At 39.4% G+C, this 15,795-nt stretch overlaps 1 protein-coding gene across 1 annotated transcript in view; it reads left to right on the top strand.

Annotated features, from left to right (window-relative positions):
• Positions 1 to 915: 915 nt before the first annotated feature.
• Positions 916 to 15,795, top strand: part of RBMS2 (RNA binding motif, single stranded interacting protein 2) — a 96,295-nt gene continuing 81,415 nt past the window's right edge. Inside the window, exon 1 of the mRNA XM_006897614.1 lies at positions 916 to 1,045. Within this exon, the coding sequence (XP_006897676.1) occupies positions 983 to 1,045 (63 nt within the window). The 5' untranslated portion in view covers positions 916 to 982. The remainder of the gene's footprint in view (positions 1,046 to 15,795) is intronic.

Raw genomic sequence — 15,795 nt, 5'->3', positions numbered from 1 at the left:
CAGGCTAGAAAAAAGTGGAATGCAACGTCAAGATTGCTTCACATTAGTTTAAAAAAACACAAAACAGTAGGCACCGAGTTTTAAGATATTATCCAATCTGATAATACTTCCTTAAGTATGAGGACATGCTTGGGAGAATCTGAAACAGAAGTGAGAGGAACAGAATACCCAAGGATCTCATACATGCCTTTCTGTGTTCTTTGGGGCGCTCCTCTGTCTACTCCTTCTTTGTGTGTTAAGATCACCGTGGATGTGAAGGGGTGATGCAAGGTGAGAGAGACCTTAGCTCATCTCACACTGTATTAGTATAGTTTTCCGCTAAATCCTGTTGTTGCTGTTGTGCCTGGACTTAGAACCAACCCATAGTTGACTCCGCAGCGGGTTTTCAGAGGTTGCAAAGCGCTTGGGTAGAGATTGCCCGTCCGTCTCCCAACGAGCTGTCAGTGGATTCGAACTGAGTGCCTTTGCAATTGCAGTGCAGCTTCTTACCACTAGGTCACCAGAGCTCCCTTTGAAAGTTCTGGCAGCTCCTTTGAAATCCAACTTGAAATCCTTTCCTGAGACCTGAAATCTAAGGAAAAGCATTCACATTCTCTTTTCATGAAATCAGAATTTGTTCACAGAGGAAAGGTAATACATGTGAAAAGTCAGGTTTTGGCTAGACACAAGACTTTGATTCGACTTTGCTGCATTAACTGTTAAGCCTGTGAAAAACAAAACAAAACAAAAAACATCTTGGGCATTAGGACCCAGTGGAAGTGCCTCATTCAGACTCCGGGTTAACTTCTCTCAGTGACGTAAAGTAGCAGCCCTGGCTCTTTCTCTACCCGCCCCCGCCCCCCCATCTCTCTCTCCCTCTTGCTCCTTTTCTCCCCCTTTCTCCTCCCCCTCCCTACTCCCTCTCCCCTCTCCCTCTCTTTCTCTTCCCCCTCCCCTCCCCTCTCTCTCTTCTCTCTCTCAGCTCCTTAACATTAAAGAGAAAATGCTGCTATCAATGACTTCCAGGCCTGGGATTCCGACTTTTGGCTATAACAAGAACAAGAAGGTAGGGAAAAGCGCTTTTTCAAAATCCAGCTACTTCCTTTTCTGGGGATTTGGGAGTGCCCTTGGCGTTAACATTCTCCTTTAAGAGGGGAACGGAATTCTGTCTCCTTGCGGTGCCTCTCCCTCGCCTTCTACTTCTTTAGACATCTTTTCTCACCTGGTTCTGGAGTTCCCGGAATTTACCGTCCCTGGGTGCGAGGCCTGGGAAGGCAGGGGAGTGAAAAACAAAACCAGCTTGCAAGTTTGTATCTTTGTGAGATGAAGTTAGTTGGACTTCCTGCTGATGTACCTGGTCTTCACTGGGATAACATGTCATCTCCGAGTCTGTCCTTCCTCCCTGCACCCCCTCCCCAAGGTTATTTCATTCTTTTGATGAACTGTTTAAATCCGTGCCCACCCCCACCTCTCTCCTCCTCCTCCTCCTCCCGTCAGCATTATTGAGTATAGCTAAAATGAAATCTCAACAGCTTCGGGAGCCGAGTATACTGTCCTAGACCAGATAGCGCCCTCACCCCACCCAGCTCGTCGGGAAAGAGTCTTGAGGACCTACTTTTGAGGTTAAGACTGAAAGGGCTGTGATTTTTTTTTTTTTTTTTTTTTTTTTTTTTTGGTCTTCCTGCCTAGTAGTTCTAAGAACTCTGCAGATACCCAGAACTAAGGCTCATTCAGGATCCTGGGAGTGCTCGCGATTAACCTACAGCCGCCGGAGTTGTACTGTTGTTGAGCACATGGGCATTCCGGGGAGAGTGGGCATCTTCCAGGGAATATCTTTGGCAGTTTCTTGGCATGTAAGTATACACAATGCTGACTAGGAGGAACTTAGTGCTGGAGCAAGAAGACTCTTTACCCCCTCTCTGAACACTGTAGTTATTATTTGAAGAAAACAGTTACTATAAACATTTAGGAATATCTTTTGCTCATCTAATGGATTGCTTGGGATAGAGAAGGTTTCCTGTCTTAAAGTCGGGATCAAGGCAGTGTCGAAATGTTTGGACCCGAACCACTTAGTGTTAAGTTTATGGCTATTACGTTACACGAGAATTCATTTTGTCTATACTTCAGTATGGGTCTATAGGTAATTGCTAATTATCAGTAATTACATATATCTGTTAATAAGGGGAATAGTTCATCAGCCTTTATTTTCTTCAGAGAGCTCTGAAGAGGGTAAGGAGTTGCACAACCTACCCAAAGGCAGATGGTTCAAATCCACCAGCTGCTGTTTGGGAGAAAGGAGGACAGTCTCTTCCTGTGTGATTTATAGCCTCTGAAAACCCACTGGAGGATCAGGTCCAACTTGATAGCAATGAAGTTTGTTGAATTTTTATTCTCTTTAAATCTTATATAGTATTATGTAAATATTTTCTTTTTGACACTCTTCAAGTTGCTCAGCTTACACAGATCTATTAAAATAATTTTTGTTGGGTACTGCTGAGTTGGAACCATGTCATAGCTGACCCTTCAGCAGGTTTTAAGTGGTAAATCTTAAGGGAGGAGAGCATATTTTTCTCTTGAGGAGCAGCTGATGGAAAAGGGTCTTGAATTTACCATGAACTGCCAGGAAAACTAATGGGTCTGTCTTGGAGAGGGTGAAATCAGTTTTCTCCTTTGAGGCTCCGTCTCACATACTTTGGGCACAGGAGAAACCAGTCCTTGGAGTAGAACATCATGTTTGGAAGGGAGGAGGGACAGTGCAGGTGAGGAAGACCCCAAATGAGGTGGATTGATACAGTGACTGGGGCAATGGTGGTTGGTGTGGGATTAGTGAGACTGGCTCAGGACAGGTCAGCGTTCAGAGCTGCTATAACCATAGGGTTGCTATGGATTGCAGGCGACCTGACAGCACATAACAGCAACAACAACAGCTGTTGGGTTGACAGTGCAGTTGCCTACTGTTAAGCCACCAGAGCTCAAAATTATTTTTAAAAGCCTCATTGTCATCAAGTTGGAATTAATTCATAGCTGACCTTCCAGCGAGGTTTAAATCTCATAGGATGAAACTGCCCGTCTTTGTCCTAGAAAATGGCTGTGGAGTTGAACCAGAAGAGACACAGCCTTTGTATTTATAGCACAACTCCCTATGAATTATGCCACCAGAGCCCTTATTAAAATAAAATAAAAGGAAGTGAATTCTTTTTTAGAAGTTCCAGTTATTAGGGATATATGTGTTTGAAGCAATAGCGTGTCTCTTTTTTGCAGTTATTCAGCCTCCCATCTGCCTCCCCACCACCCTCCTTGAAATACAGGAATCATTGAACTAGCTTCTGAGTTTGGAATAGTATCAGGGATAAAAGTAATGCTTGTAGATTTGGATTCAAAACTCCTATCTCCTTCCACTAATTTGTAAAATTTGGGAAGCAATTCAGAATACAGACCAGTGGGGAAAGAAGTAAATTTGTAAATACTAATGCCTTACTCAAGAATTCTTTTGAGTTCTTGCAGGATAATTATGATCACATATCAGGGTGCTGTGTATGTGCAGCGCTTTGTGGAGTAGTGTGTGACAAGTATATTTAAACTAAAATGCTGCTATATTGTCTTTTGTCTTTATGCAGATGTGCTCAGGTAGGGCTTAGTGTGTTCCTTCCTGTGATTTGGGTAAAGTGTTTTGGGTGCATTTGCTCATGTAATCTGTGCATTTTCATATGCCAGATTTGGGGAAAAATAGACTTAATAGTTTTTAATAGTGAATATAAAACACATTTGTTTTTTAAATAAATTCCGTTTAAAGAAAGATATGAAAATCCAGATCTTCCTTTTATATCTCTCTTGCAGCTCCTTAACAAGAGTAACTCTTAGCAGTTTGGTGCATGTATCCTTACCAAAGTTTTCTCTATGTCCAGGCAAAATTTCAGTTTTGTGGTTGTAATAACTATTTCTTGAAAAGTCTATGTAATAAAGTTCCTAAACCTGTCCAAAACATCTTAAAAACGGAAATGTAGGGGAGCTCTGGTGGCCTAGTGGCAAGGAGCTGCAACTACAATCCCAGAGGCGAATGGTTCAAATCCACCAGATGCTCTGCCGGGACGGAGGGACAATCTCCTCCTGTACCAGTCAGATCTGATTTGACTGTACGTGCACACAAAAATAATAAAATAAAAAACAAACAAACAAAAACAGAAAATGTAATTGATTCTAAATTCCTGAATAGTTACAAATGATAAATGATGAATCTAATAATTTGGTGTTATAATTTAAATGAAGAGTCTCTTTTACATTACAACTTACTGTTAACTATAGTCAGCAAAAGTTTGTGGGATAAAAAAGAACTGTCAGTGACTTCTGCTTGGAAAGCTACTATTTATATACTGTTAAAGTTTGTGTCTTGCTTATTTGACGTGTATTTCTTTTACTTACTTGACCTTAAATATTAGGATGATTATTATTTTTTAAGATTATTTTATTTTGAAAAATATTTGTATGCTTCACTTTTCAAGTTAGCTGTTTCTATGAAACCCGTTACGATCATATTTTCTTATTCATTTTTGACTCGTGGCAAAGATGGGAATGCAGTCCATGAGTATATAATACCTAATAAAGGCAGATTCTTTCTTAAAATGTAGCTTTGAATTTTCATGTCTTCTTTGGAATTACAATAGTCAGAAAGGGAGGAAAGTGTGAATTTCAAAGATAGAGTCTGCAAAATAATCTAATAGTAAATTTGAAGCCGTAGGCTTTAATGATCTTCACAGTACTCCTGTACTCTTCCTTTTTTTTTTTGTTTTTTAGGGGGGAAACAATAAAAGGCTCAAGTATCTAGATCAGAGTTCTAGGGCCCCAACATTGTTTAATCAGTGTTTTAAGGAGTTGCCTCAGTAGAGATTGGAGTAGAGGTGAGATGCAAAGAGGAAATGTTTGGTACTGTAGGAATTTCAGACTTGTAAGCGACCTTAGCCACGCCCTCACTGACATCATCTCCCTGGCATGTGTTATTATAATTTAACTCCTCGTAGAATCAACAACCATTTCCTTTGGAAAAAAGGAAAAGGGACCAAATTTAATTTGGGATAATTTGCTTTCCACGTATTTTGCATAAATCTCTTTCCTGTCCATGTTAACATAGTAAAGACCAGTGAGGAGAGCGGGGCAGTGGGGAGAGGAAGACAGACTCTCTGGTAAGTATTGCCAGAGCCTCCCTTTTCTGAGAAGCTTGAGTTACCTGAGACTTTCAGGAGTTTACTTTTTTGAGAGAGGAAAATGAGAAGCATTACTATACTTGTTTATATTTCTAACAGCGAAAGGGAATTTTATCTCTTTCTCTGTGTGTATCTGTGTGTGCACACATGCTACAGTTCCAGCTAGTTTTCAACAATTAAATTTAATGAAACTAAGAATTGTTAAGGAGCACTGATAGCTTGGTGGTAAGGATTTACGCTGCCAGTGCAAAGGTATGCAGTTTGAATCCACCAGCTGCTCCTCAGGAGAAAAATGAACAGTCTCCTCATGATTTACTGCCTCTGAAAATCCACTGGAGAGTCAGCTATGGGTCATTTCCAACTCGATGGAACACAACAAAAACAGGAACTTTTAGGCCTAATGTTTCTTGACTTGTGGTAGCTATTAGTCTGTTATCAGTGATAGCATTAACTCAGTTGGTTAAACCTCAGTGGTAATGACTTTCTAGTTGATCATTCCTTTTAATTTTTTAGCACATTTATCCTAATTTATGGAGTCCTGCAGTATACCAGCATCTTAAGCTCTTGTTGGTAACTGCAAGTTGAAAGTTCAAACCCGCTTAGCCACTCCACATGGGAAGGAACTGACAATTTCCTTTAAGGATTACAGCAAAAAATTATGAGGTAATTCTATTCTATCACATAAGGTAAATGATGGGAGTTGAAAATTTGCTCTACAGCACGTAACATGACGCTGGTTTACTGACTGTCTTATGACTGACTACCTTTAGTACTACAGTAAACTTCCCATGTGATCTCTGTGCCTCAAGTGTCTCTATCCCCACCCATTTGCCTCTCAGTAATTTTATACTTGCTGTGGGAACAATCTTTCAACAGTCCAGCAGCCTCTACAGAGCACTTCCTGTGTAAAAACTTTTAATGGTTCCACATTACCTATTGAATAGTGCAAATGCATCCATAATGTAGCCAACCTTCAACCTGTATTTGTGCTATTTCCCTCCCTCAGTCCTTGCCTCACCCTTAAATTCACTCTGCTACTGTAGCCTAGTGCTCAGGCTTTTCGTTCATAGGGTCATAGGGTCATTATGAGTCGTCTACAACTCAATGGCACCTAACAACAACAACAACAACAAATGTAGCCTAGTTGTAGGTACCTGAAGTTCCTCGGTATATTTTCATTCCATAGGAAAATATTCAGTGATACAGAAACACATAGACAAAAAACCAGGGCAAGGGAAAATACAGATTAGAGTAAGGCGAAGGTTATTTGAAGTTTAAAGTTAGATGTGTAAATCATGAAGTGATATGGTGTAAGATAAGGACTAACAAATAGACATGGATTTTGGTAGTATAATCTGGTGATTATGCTAGGCAGAGAGAGCTGAGGAGCAAAAGTGAAATTAAAATGTCTTGAAAAGTGAAAAAAGGGGAATGATAGATGAACAGAAAGTGAGGGAATATCAAGGCTTTATAAAGCCTTGGATTAAGATGAAGAGCAGAACCCAATTTAAAAATGGCCAAAAGATCTGGTAATTCTCCAGAGTTACACAAAATAGCAATGAAAAGATGCTCAGCATCATTAATCATCAAGGAATTACAAATTTAAAAAACATTGAGATACCACGTCACGTCCAGTAGAAAGTCTCTTCTTGTTGTGTATCATCAAATCAGAACCAGCCCACACCTGGCCCTCTAGTGAGTTTTCAGAGCCAGTTAATTGCATGGAAGGAGACTGCCTGTCCTTCAGAGCAGATGGTGAATTTGAACCACTAACCTTCGGGATTGCAGTGTAGCTTCTTGCCACTAGGCCACCAGAGATCCCTTTAGAATGTCTAGAATTGTAAAAAGATTGATAATAAAGTAACTGGAATGCTTGGACGCTGTTGATGGCAATGGAAAATAGTGCCATTACTTTGGACAAATATTTGACAGTTTCTCAAAGGATTCACTTGGAGTTGGCATCCATATGATCCAGCATTTCTACATCTAGCTATTTACTCAAGATACTGAAAACGTATATCCACACAAAAACTTGGACATGAATGCACATAGCTGAATTATTCATAAGATAAAAACTTAGAAAACACAAAAATGTCACTCAGTTGATAAAGAGATTAGTTGTTGCCTACAATGTGGGGTAGAGGTAAGGAGATGAAATGGGGAGTAACAAATAATGAATACAAGGTTTTGAGGAACATGTACTAAAATTGATTGTGATGATGATTGTGCAACTCTGAACACTCTGGAAACCACTGAATTTACACTTTTCATTGAGTGAGTTACATGGTATGGGAGTTGTATTTCATCAAATATAATAAAGATGGAAAACAAATGAAAACTGGGAGAGACTAGAGGTAGTGAAAAGAAAGAATTTTCTTACAAATAACAGATATGAGAGTCAAAGTATAAAGAGAAGATGACCAGTTACTTCATACTTATTCCAGTATGTGTGTGTATATATATGTAAGTACATACTTGTTTTAAAAGACAAGAATCCCAGGCCAGTTTCCATCAAATCTGTTTCAACTCCTTCACAATACAACTGTGTTCTGTAGGGTTTCCAATGATCCTGTGGAAGTAGATGACCAGGCCTCTCTTTTCATTCATCTCCAGGTGAATTTGCATCACCAACCTTTTCGTTACTCAGCCCCTTAATCATCTGTGTAACCCAGAGATTCCATATGTATATACATATTCATATTCCTCCCACTCTCTAATCTTATTTAAAAATTGAAATCTTCACTGTCATCTAGTCAGTCGTGATTCGTAGGGACCCCCCAGCAGGCTTCTGAGACTGAAAATCTTAATGGGCAACAACTGCCCATCTTTCTCCCTCTGAGCCACCAGTGGGCTTACCAGGGACACAGCACAAGAGAATAGGATTCCTTTTGAACCTCCTCTTTTTAAACTGTTCCTACCTCTTCAAATTCAGCTGAAATGTTACCTCTTTTATAAAGCTTTTTCTCATCCTCCTACTTCATAGCCTTGCAGGAAAATGTTCTTCTGAACTTCCAAGTTATTTTGTACAGGTAGTCCTCAAAAAACAATGGAGTTCTAATACCTCTTATAATTTTCCTTATTATTGTATTATATCTAAAAAATTCATTGTTATAGCTACAATTATTTATCTAAATAGTTCATTACCATTGAGTACTTATTATCTCAAAACTTCATTTTTTAAATTTTGTATTTCAAAAATTCATTACCATTGAATAATAGTATATTACTCAATATTATATCTCAAAAATGTATTACCTTGAATTAGAGCCGACTCCTAGTTGACCCTCCAGCTAGTTTTCAGAGGCTATAATTTGCATCGGAAAAGACTGGCCATTTTACATCATGGTACAGCTGGTGGAGTCAGCCTACCAGGGAGAGACTCTGCTTTTAGGTTAGTAGCACAGCTCCCTATGGACTACACCACCGGAGCTCTCTTTTTATTATCAAGAGATTGTACTGCAATCTCGAAGGCACATGGTTCAAATCTACCAGCTGTTCTTTAGGAGAAAGATGGGCAGTCTCTTTCCATGTGATTAACTGCCTCTGAAAACCCACTGGAGGGTCAGCTATGAGTCAGTGCTGACTTGACAGTACACAGCAACAACAATAGTCTTTATAAAGTTGGTGTTCGTTTGTCTTCAGCTGTTGGAAATATTACGTATAAATTTACAGATATATGCAGTTAACACAACCGTGCTTACTGAAACTGATGAAACTGATGAGGACCCGAAGCACTTACTGCAGAAGGTCAAGGACTGCAGCCTTCAATATGGATTGAAGCTCAGTACCAAGAAAACAAAGATTCTCACTAGTGGGCCAATTGTCAGCATCATGATAGATGGTGAAGAGACTGAGACTCTTTACAGCTTTAGCTTTCTTGGTTCCACAATCAACATTCTTGATACCAGCAGCCAGGAAATCTAAAGACAAATTGCACTGGGAAAGTCAGCTGTCTAGGACGTCTCTAGAGTGCTGAAGAGCAATGATTTTAGTCTGGAGACTAAGGTGCATCTGATCCAGGTGATGGTCTTTGCAGTTACGTGCTATACATCAGAGAGCTGGACAATGATGAGAGCTGATAGAAGGAGAATTGATGCCTTTGAGCTGTGGTGCTGAAGTAGAAGAGTATGGACTGCTAGAAGAACAAACAGCTTCATCCTAGAGAGGGTGAAACCAGGTGCTCCTTGGACACAAGGATTCTGAAGCTCCATCCGATATTCTTTAGACATGTTTCAAGGACAGACCAGTCCTTGGAGAGGGCAGAGGGACAGTGCAAGCAAGGAAGACACTGGATGAGATGGATTGACTCAGTGACTGGTGTAAGTTGTGTCGGAGACAAAAGGTTGGCTCAGGGTAGAGCTATTGTACATAGGGTTGTTATGAGTCGCAGGCAATTTGACAGCACATAACAACAACATATTAAAAATACACAAATTATAAAAATTTACTCAGATGATAAAGAGTTGGACAATGTTATTTTGTCAGTCATGATAAGGGCTCCGTTTGCAGAAAGTTCTAGATAATTTAGATTATTTTTGGAAATGGGGTGACATTTCTAGTAAGAAAATTAGTGAGAATTCTATGCACACTCTTTTGGTTTTTTCCTTGATATATTTTATAGTATCCTTCCCAGATCTACCTATAAACTTTAACAAAGTGGTCAGCATATAAGTTTGTGTTTTCAAGCAACTGAAGCACCTGATTTAATTTTAAAAACACATCAGCTAATTCTTTCACTGTAAATTTTTTTTACAACTTCTTTTGTTCTTCTGCTTGCTTGCTTTCTTTAAAATTTCTTACCTCTTCAAAAGCCCTTAAGTCCTAATTTCTCATTTACCTTTTTTTTCCATGATCTGTGAACTCTTCCACATTAGTAAAAGTAAGTTTTAAATCCAGTCTTCCAGCCAAATGGACAGTTTCCCCACCAATCTCTTCCCTCATATTCTGCTCAAATGCTTGGAGCATGTTTATGTATCTCTGCAATTTTTTCCATATATCCTGCATGCATTTCCCGTAACGTCTTCTCAGGAAGATGGCATGTTCTTGATATGCTGAAGAATGTTGTAATTCCTCCAGAAATCAACCATGTACTGTAGAAGGGACAACACAGGAGAGGAAGACCCTGGTTGAGATGGACTGATACAGTAACTAGGGCAATGGGGGTAGGTGTATCAGAGTTAGTGAGACTGGCTTAGGACAGGGCAGGCTTCAGAGCTATAGTACAGAGGGTTGTTATGAGTCACAGGTGACTTGATGGCACATAACAACAACTGTACCTCTTGCTGATACAGCCCGAGCAATGGTAGTCTGTAGGTAATATTCCTTGAAGGTGAAGCTAGCACCTTGATCAGCTATCCTATTGGAAGGTAGATCCAGCTCTCAAACATCCTGATTTATATCATCTACACGAGGAAGAGGAGTATTGAATGTACCGTGGACTGCCAAGAAAACAAACAGATTCATCCTGGGGAGGGTTAAACCAGGCTACTCCTTGGAGGCAAGGATTCTGGGGCTTGTCTGACGTACTTTGGACATGTTGTAAGGAGGGACAGGTCCTTGGAGAGGGACATCATGCTTGGTAGGGTGGAGGGACAGCGCGGGAGGGGAAGACCCTCTATGAGGTGGATTGATTCAGTGACTGGGGTAATCAGGATGGGTGTGTCAGAGGCAATGTGATTGGCACAGGATAGAGCAGGGTTTAGTGCTGTTGTACATAGGGTCACTATGAGTCACAAGTGACTCGACGGCACGTAACAACAACACGAGGAAGATGTCCTGGGACATTATCAAGCAGCAGAATCATGAAAGAAATGTTTTTTGGTTTTTTTTTTCTCAAGGCCGTAGGTTTACACTTCTGGAACAGAATGATTGAAAAAACCAGGCTTAGAATACCACAGCCATCATCCAGGCCTTGGAGTTACTGTATTTTTCCACATACATGTGCACATGTAAATAAGAGCATAGGAAACTAACACGAGAGTGTTGCACAGTTTGCAAAAAACATTTGTGTAAAAATATCGTACTTTTGTAGTAGAAAGGCAGCTTACTCTTGTCAGTATTTTTTGAATGCTTGAGTTTTCAGACTGTTAAATAAGAAAAGATTTTCACTTAAATTCAGCAACATTTCTTCCAAGCAGCAGCATTTTTCTGTCTTTCAATGCCTTGAAACTAGACATTGACTTTTACCACTTGGAGAAACAGACAGCTTTAAGTTTGTCATAACTTGAATATATCTTAAGTCAAGAACCACACACATCATACATGGCTTTACATTATTTTGCTGTATTAGAATAATTTAATTGTCTTCATTGTTGGAGTGCAAATTCTGTAAAGAAAATCGTTGTGTGCCTTTGAGTTGGAACTGACTTATAGCTTCCAGTGAGTTTTCAGAGGCAGTAAATTGCATGGGAGGAGATTGCTCATCCCCCTCCTGAGGAGCAGTTCATGGATTTGAACTGCCTGCCTTTGGAATTGCAGTTCAGCTTCTTATCACTAGGCCAGTAGAGCTCCCTTCTAAATACAGAGACCACGAATTAGTTTATTGTCCTCCAAAATGTCTAGTAAAGCATCTTAAGCTAATTTTAAATGAGACTCACTGTCATCAAATAAATTTTATCTCATATTGATCCTCTAGTGTGTTTCCCGAGGCTATAAATCATAACAGGAGGAGACTACTCATCTTTCTGGTTTTAGTAGTTTTAAATCTCCAGGGTAGCATACTCCTTGGTTAGCAGTACAAAACTATGCTACCTTAAGAGGGAGCTCTGGTGGCCTAGTGGCAAGAAGCTGCTCTGTAATCCCAGAGGTACGTGGTTTGAATCCACTAGATGCTCTGCAGGAGACAGATGGGCAATATCTGATTTGATGGTACACACACACACAAAATAATAGGTTTTTTTAAAAAAAAGAGAGCCCTTTTATTATCTATAGATAATAAAAAAGAAAAAAATCCCAATGAATAATAATATGTAATTAAACGAATGTTAGAGGCTAAATCAAGTTTATGCAAAGGCAAACAGAAATAATATTGTATACAAATTCTGAAATACGGAGTTAGATAAATCTAAATTTAAATATGGCTTTTGTCATTTATTGGCTTTATCACCTAGTGCCAAATTTTGTACTCTTTGAAGGTGAGTTCTTCACTTCAGTGCTATATTTTATTGGATTATTCTAAAGAAAATAGTCATGTTTATAACTATATATAAGCTTATACTCATGCTGTTATTTATTTAATTAAAACAAACAAAAACATACCTGATAGCACTTTCCCCCCTTAACTGCTTCCTTGAAAGAGTTATGTAGGGAGCTCTGGTGGCCTGGTGGCAAGAAGCTGCACTGCAATCCCAGAGGCGCACGGTTTGAATCCACCAGATGCTCTGCGGGAGAAGGAGGGGCAATCTCCTCCGGTACCAGTCACATCCAATTTGACAGTACATGCATAAAAATTAATAAAATAAGAATTAAGAAAAAAGAAAATATTTTTAAAAAAGAAACAGAGTTATATAACCGTACTGCCTTACTTTCTTTCCTCCAATTTTAAAAAAAAATTATTTTATACCGTTTTTTGTTTGTTTTTTTTATACCCATTTATTTACAAAGTTCGAGTACATTATTTTTCACACCAGATGTTTCCCATTTCTTTCACATGCACACCCACCCCCATGCCTATCCTCACCCCTCTGCTTCCCCCTTCCTCCCTTGGATACTCATACTCATTCTACAATAATGGTCTTAGGCAGTATTTATCCTTATGGGACTGAGTTAGTTCACTTAGCATAATGCTCTTCAGGTCCACCCGAGTTTGATAGTAGTTTACAAAATCATTGCTCCTGCGTGATGCGTATTCCAGCATGTGAATGTACCATAACTTCTCAATCCATTTGATTGTGGTTGGACATTTGGGCTGTTTCCATGTTCTTGTGATGGTGAATAATGCTGCTGTGAACATTGGTGTACAAGTCTCTGTTTGTGCCTCAGTAGTTCTCATGTTCTCAGGGTATATTCCAAATAGTGGAGTAGCTGGGTCATACGGAATTTCTATGTTCAGCTTTTTGAGGAAGCACCAAACTGCTTCCTCACAAACAGAGTGGTTGTGCCATTTTGCAATACCACCAACAATGTAAAAGAGTTTCTATCTTCAACATTTATTTCTTGCTGTCCTGTTAAACTTTATCATTGTTACTGGAGTGAGATGGTATCTCATTGTGGTTTTGATTTGAATCTCTCTTAATGCCAGTGATTTTGAGCATTTCTTCATGTGTGTCTATTGGCCATCCAAATATCTTCCTCTGTGAAAATTCTTTCCATGTCTTTTGCCAATTTTGTAATTGTGTTATCAGTCTTTTTCGTGTGGAGGCCCTCTAGGATTCTGTAAACTTTTTATTCGAGACCCTTGTCTGAAATGGTGTTGCCAGATCTTTTTTCCCAGTCAGTAGGTTTTCTTTTCACTCTGTTGGAAAATGTTTTTGATGGGCACAGGATTTAATCTTTAGAAGGTCCCATGCACCAATTTTATCCGCTCCTGATTATGTATTTCTGGCTGCATTTGGCAGTCTCTTTATATCAAAGACTAGGCCTTCTAAGCTTGATCACAGTTTGTCTCTGATGAACTTTATGGTTTTGGGCTTTCCTCCCAGATTTCTGATCCACCTTGAGTTGATTTTTGGGTATGGTATGAGATGTGAATCCTGTTTCAGCTTTCTTCAGGTAGCAAGCAGTCCAGTTTTGCCAGCACCATTTGTTGAAGAGGTTGTCATTTCCCCATTTGAACGGTTTTATTTTCTTGTCGATTATCAGTTGACCATAGATAGCTGGGTCTGTTCTGAGTTCTCAATTCTGTTCCATTGGTCTATGTGCCTGTCGTACCAGTACCATGCTGTTTTGGTTACTCCCCCTGTATAGTAGGTTTTGAGGTCAGGCAGTGCTGTGCCTCCCACTTCATTTTTGTTTCTCAGTAGTGTTTTGCTTATTCAGGGTCTCTTTCCTCTCCAAATAAACTTGACAATTTCCCTTTCAATCTCCTTGAAAAATGAATTTGGTATCTGTAATGGGATTGTGTTGAACATACAGATTGCTTTTTGTAGGATTGTCATTTTCACAATATTGAGTCTTCCTATCCATGAACAGGACACATTTTACCTTTATTTAGGTCTTTTATTGTGTCTTGGAAAAATGTTCTGTGGGGGTTTTTTTTGTGGGTTTGTATGTGTGTGTCTGTTCCTTTTAAGTTTTAATGAAAGTTTATAGAGAGGGTTTCCAGTCATTCATTGTTGCACTTTTCTCGCTGCCCACCTCCTCATCATCAATTCACTCCTTGAAAAGTAAAATAAAAACTCTTTAATTGTTATGCAAATCTTCCCCCAAGTCCACTCCACTGTGCAGCCTTCATTCTGGACTCCTTTCATAACAATAATACCTAATCACATAACCCTTTTAAACAGTTCTGTCCCTTATCTATTTCAGTGTAGTATACATCATTCCTCCCCTCATTCTCTGTCTTCCCTCAACCCCGATGTCAGTCATGTTTTACAATAGTGGCCCTATGCAATATTTGTCCTTTTGTAACTGAGATATTTCACTCAGCATAATGTCCTCCACGGTCATCCACTTTGCATAGTATTTCTTGAGTTCCTTGTTTTTCAATGCTGTATGGTATTCCATTGTGTGAGTATACCAGAGCTTCTCTATCCATTCGTTTGTTGATGAACACTTGGCTTGTTTCTAGCTCTTTGCTATTGTGAACAAAGCTGCGATGAATATAGGTGTGCATCTGTGGGGTTGTTTTTTTTTTGTAGGTCCTTTGTATCTCTAGTTAGGTTCACTTGCAAGTATCTCAATTTGTGCTTGGCTGTTGTAAGTGGTATTACTTTCTTTGTTTTCTCCTCTGCGTTCTCTTTATTACTGTAGAGGAATCCCACTGATTTTTTTAGTCCTTCCATTCCCCCCCCTTTTATTGTTTTTTAATAAGAAGAACAGCTAAAATAGGCAGTAATTCTAGTCCAACTCAAGGACTAGACTTAAAAAGCTCTCATTTGCATATGTTTGGCAGTTTCTTTCCATCTCATCAACTAACTACCTTTCCCTCTAGAGGCCTCCATTACCTAAGTTTTGTATTTATCAATTTAGTTTAAAAAAACTAGTTTTTAGGTTTGTTAGCTCTGAACTTTGTCCTAGCCTGAGCCAACTTCACCATCTCTGATGTACCTGACCACATTGCCACAGTCACTGAGTCAATCCTCATCTCCTGCACTATCCCTTCACCCTTCCAAGCATGACATCCTCCTTTTGGTGACATGCTCAAAGTATAAAGTATGTGAGATGGAGCTTCTGAATCAAAATATTGTTTACTTTGCTTGTTTGCAGTATTCAACGTACAATATATATATGTGTTATCTCATTTAATTATTAAAACATCATTTTTGTCCCCATTTTACCAGTGAGGAAAATGAGGCAAAGAGTTTAATAAGTTGCTCAGGATCACACTGGTAGTGAATGACCCTGCTGAGATTTTAATCCAAAAGACAAAGATTCTCACCACTGGACCAATTGGCAGCATCAGGATGGATGGTGAAGAGATTGAGATTGTACACAGCTTTAGTTTGCTTGGCTCCACAGT

Source organism: Elephantulus edwardii, unplaced genomic scaffold (assembly GCF_000299155.1).
Source record: "Elephantulus edwardii isolate Elephantulus edwardi_28Jun2011 unplaced genomic scaffold, EleEdw1.0 scaffold00212, whole genome shotgun sequence".
Classification (NCBI taxonomy): Eukaryota; Metazoa; Chordata; class Mammalia; order Macroscelidea; family Macroscelididae; genus Elephantulus; species Elephantulus edwardii.
The sequence above is the reverse complement of the archived record's forward strand: the minus strand, read 5'-3'. Positions and strand labels throughout refer to the sequence as shown.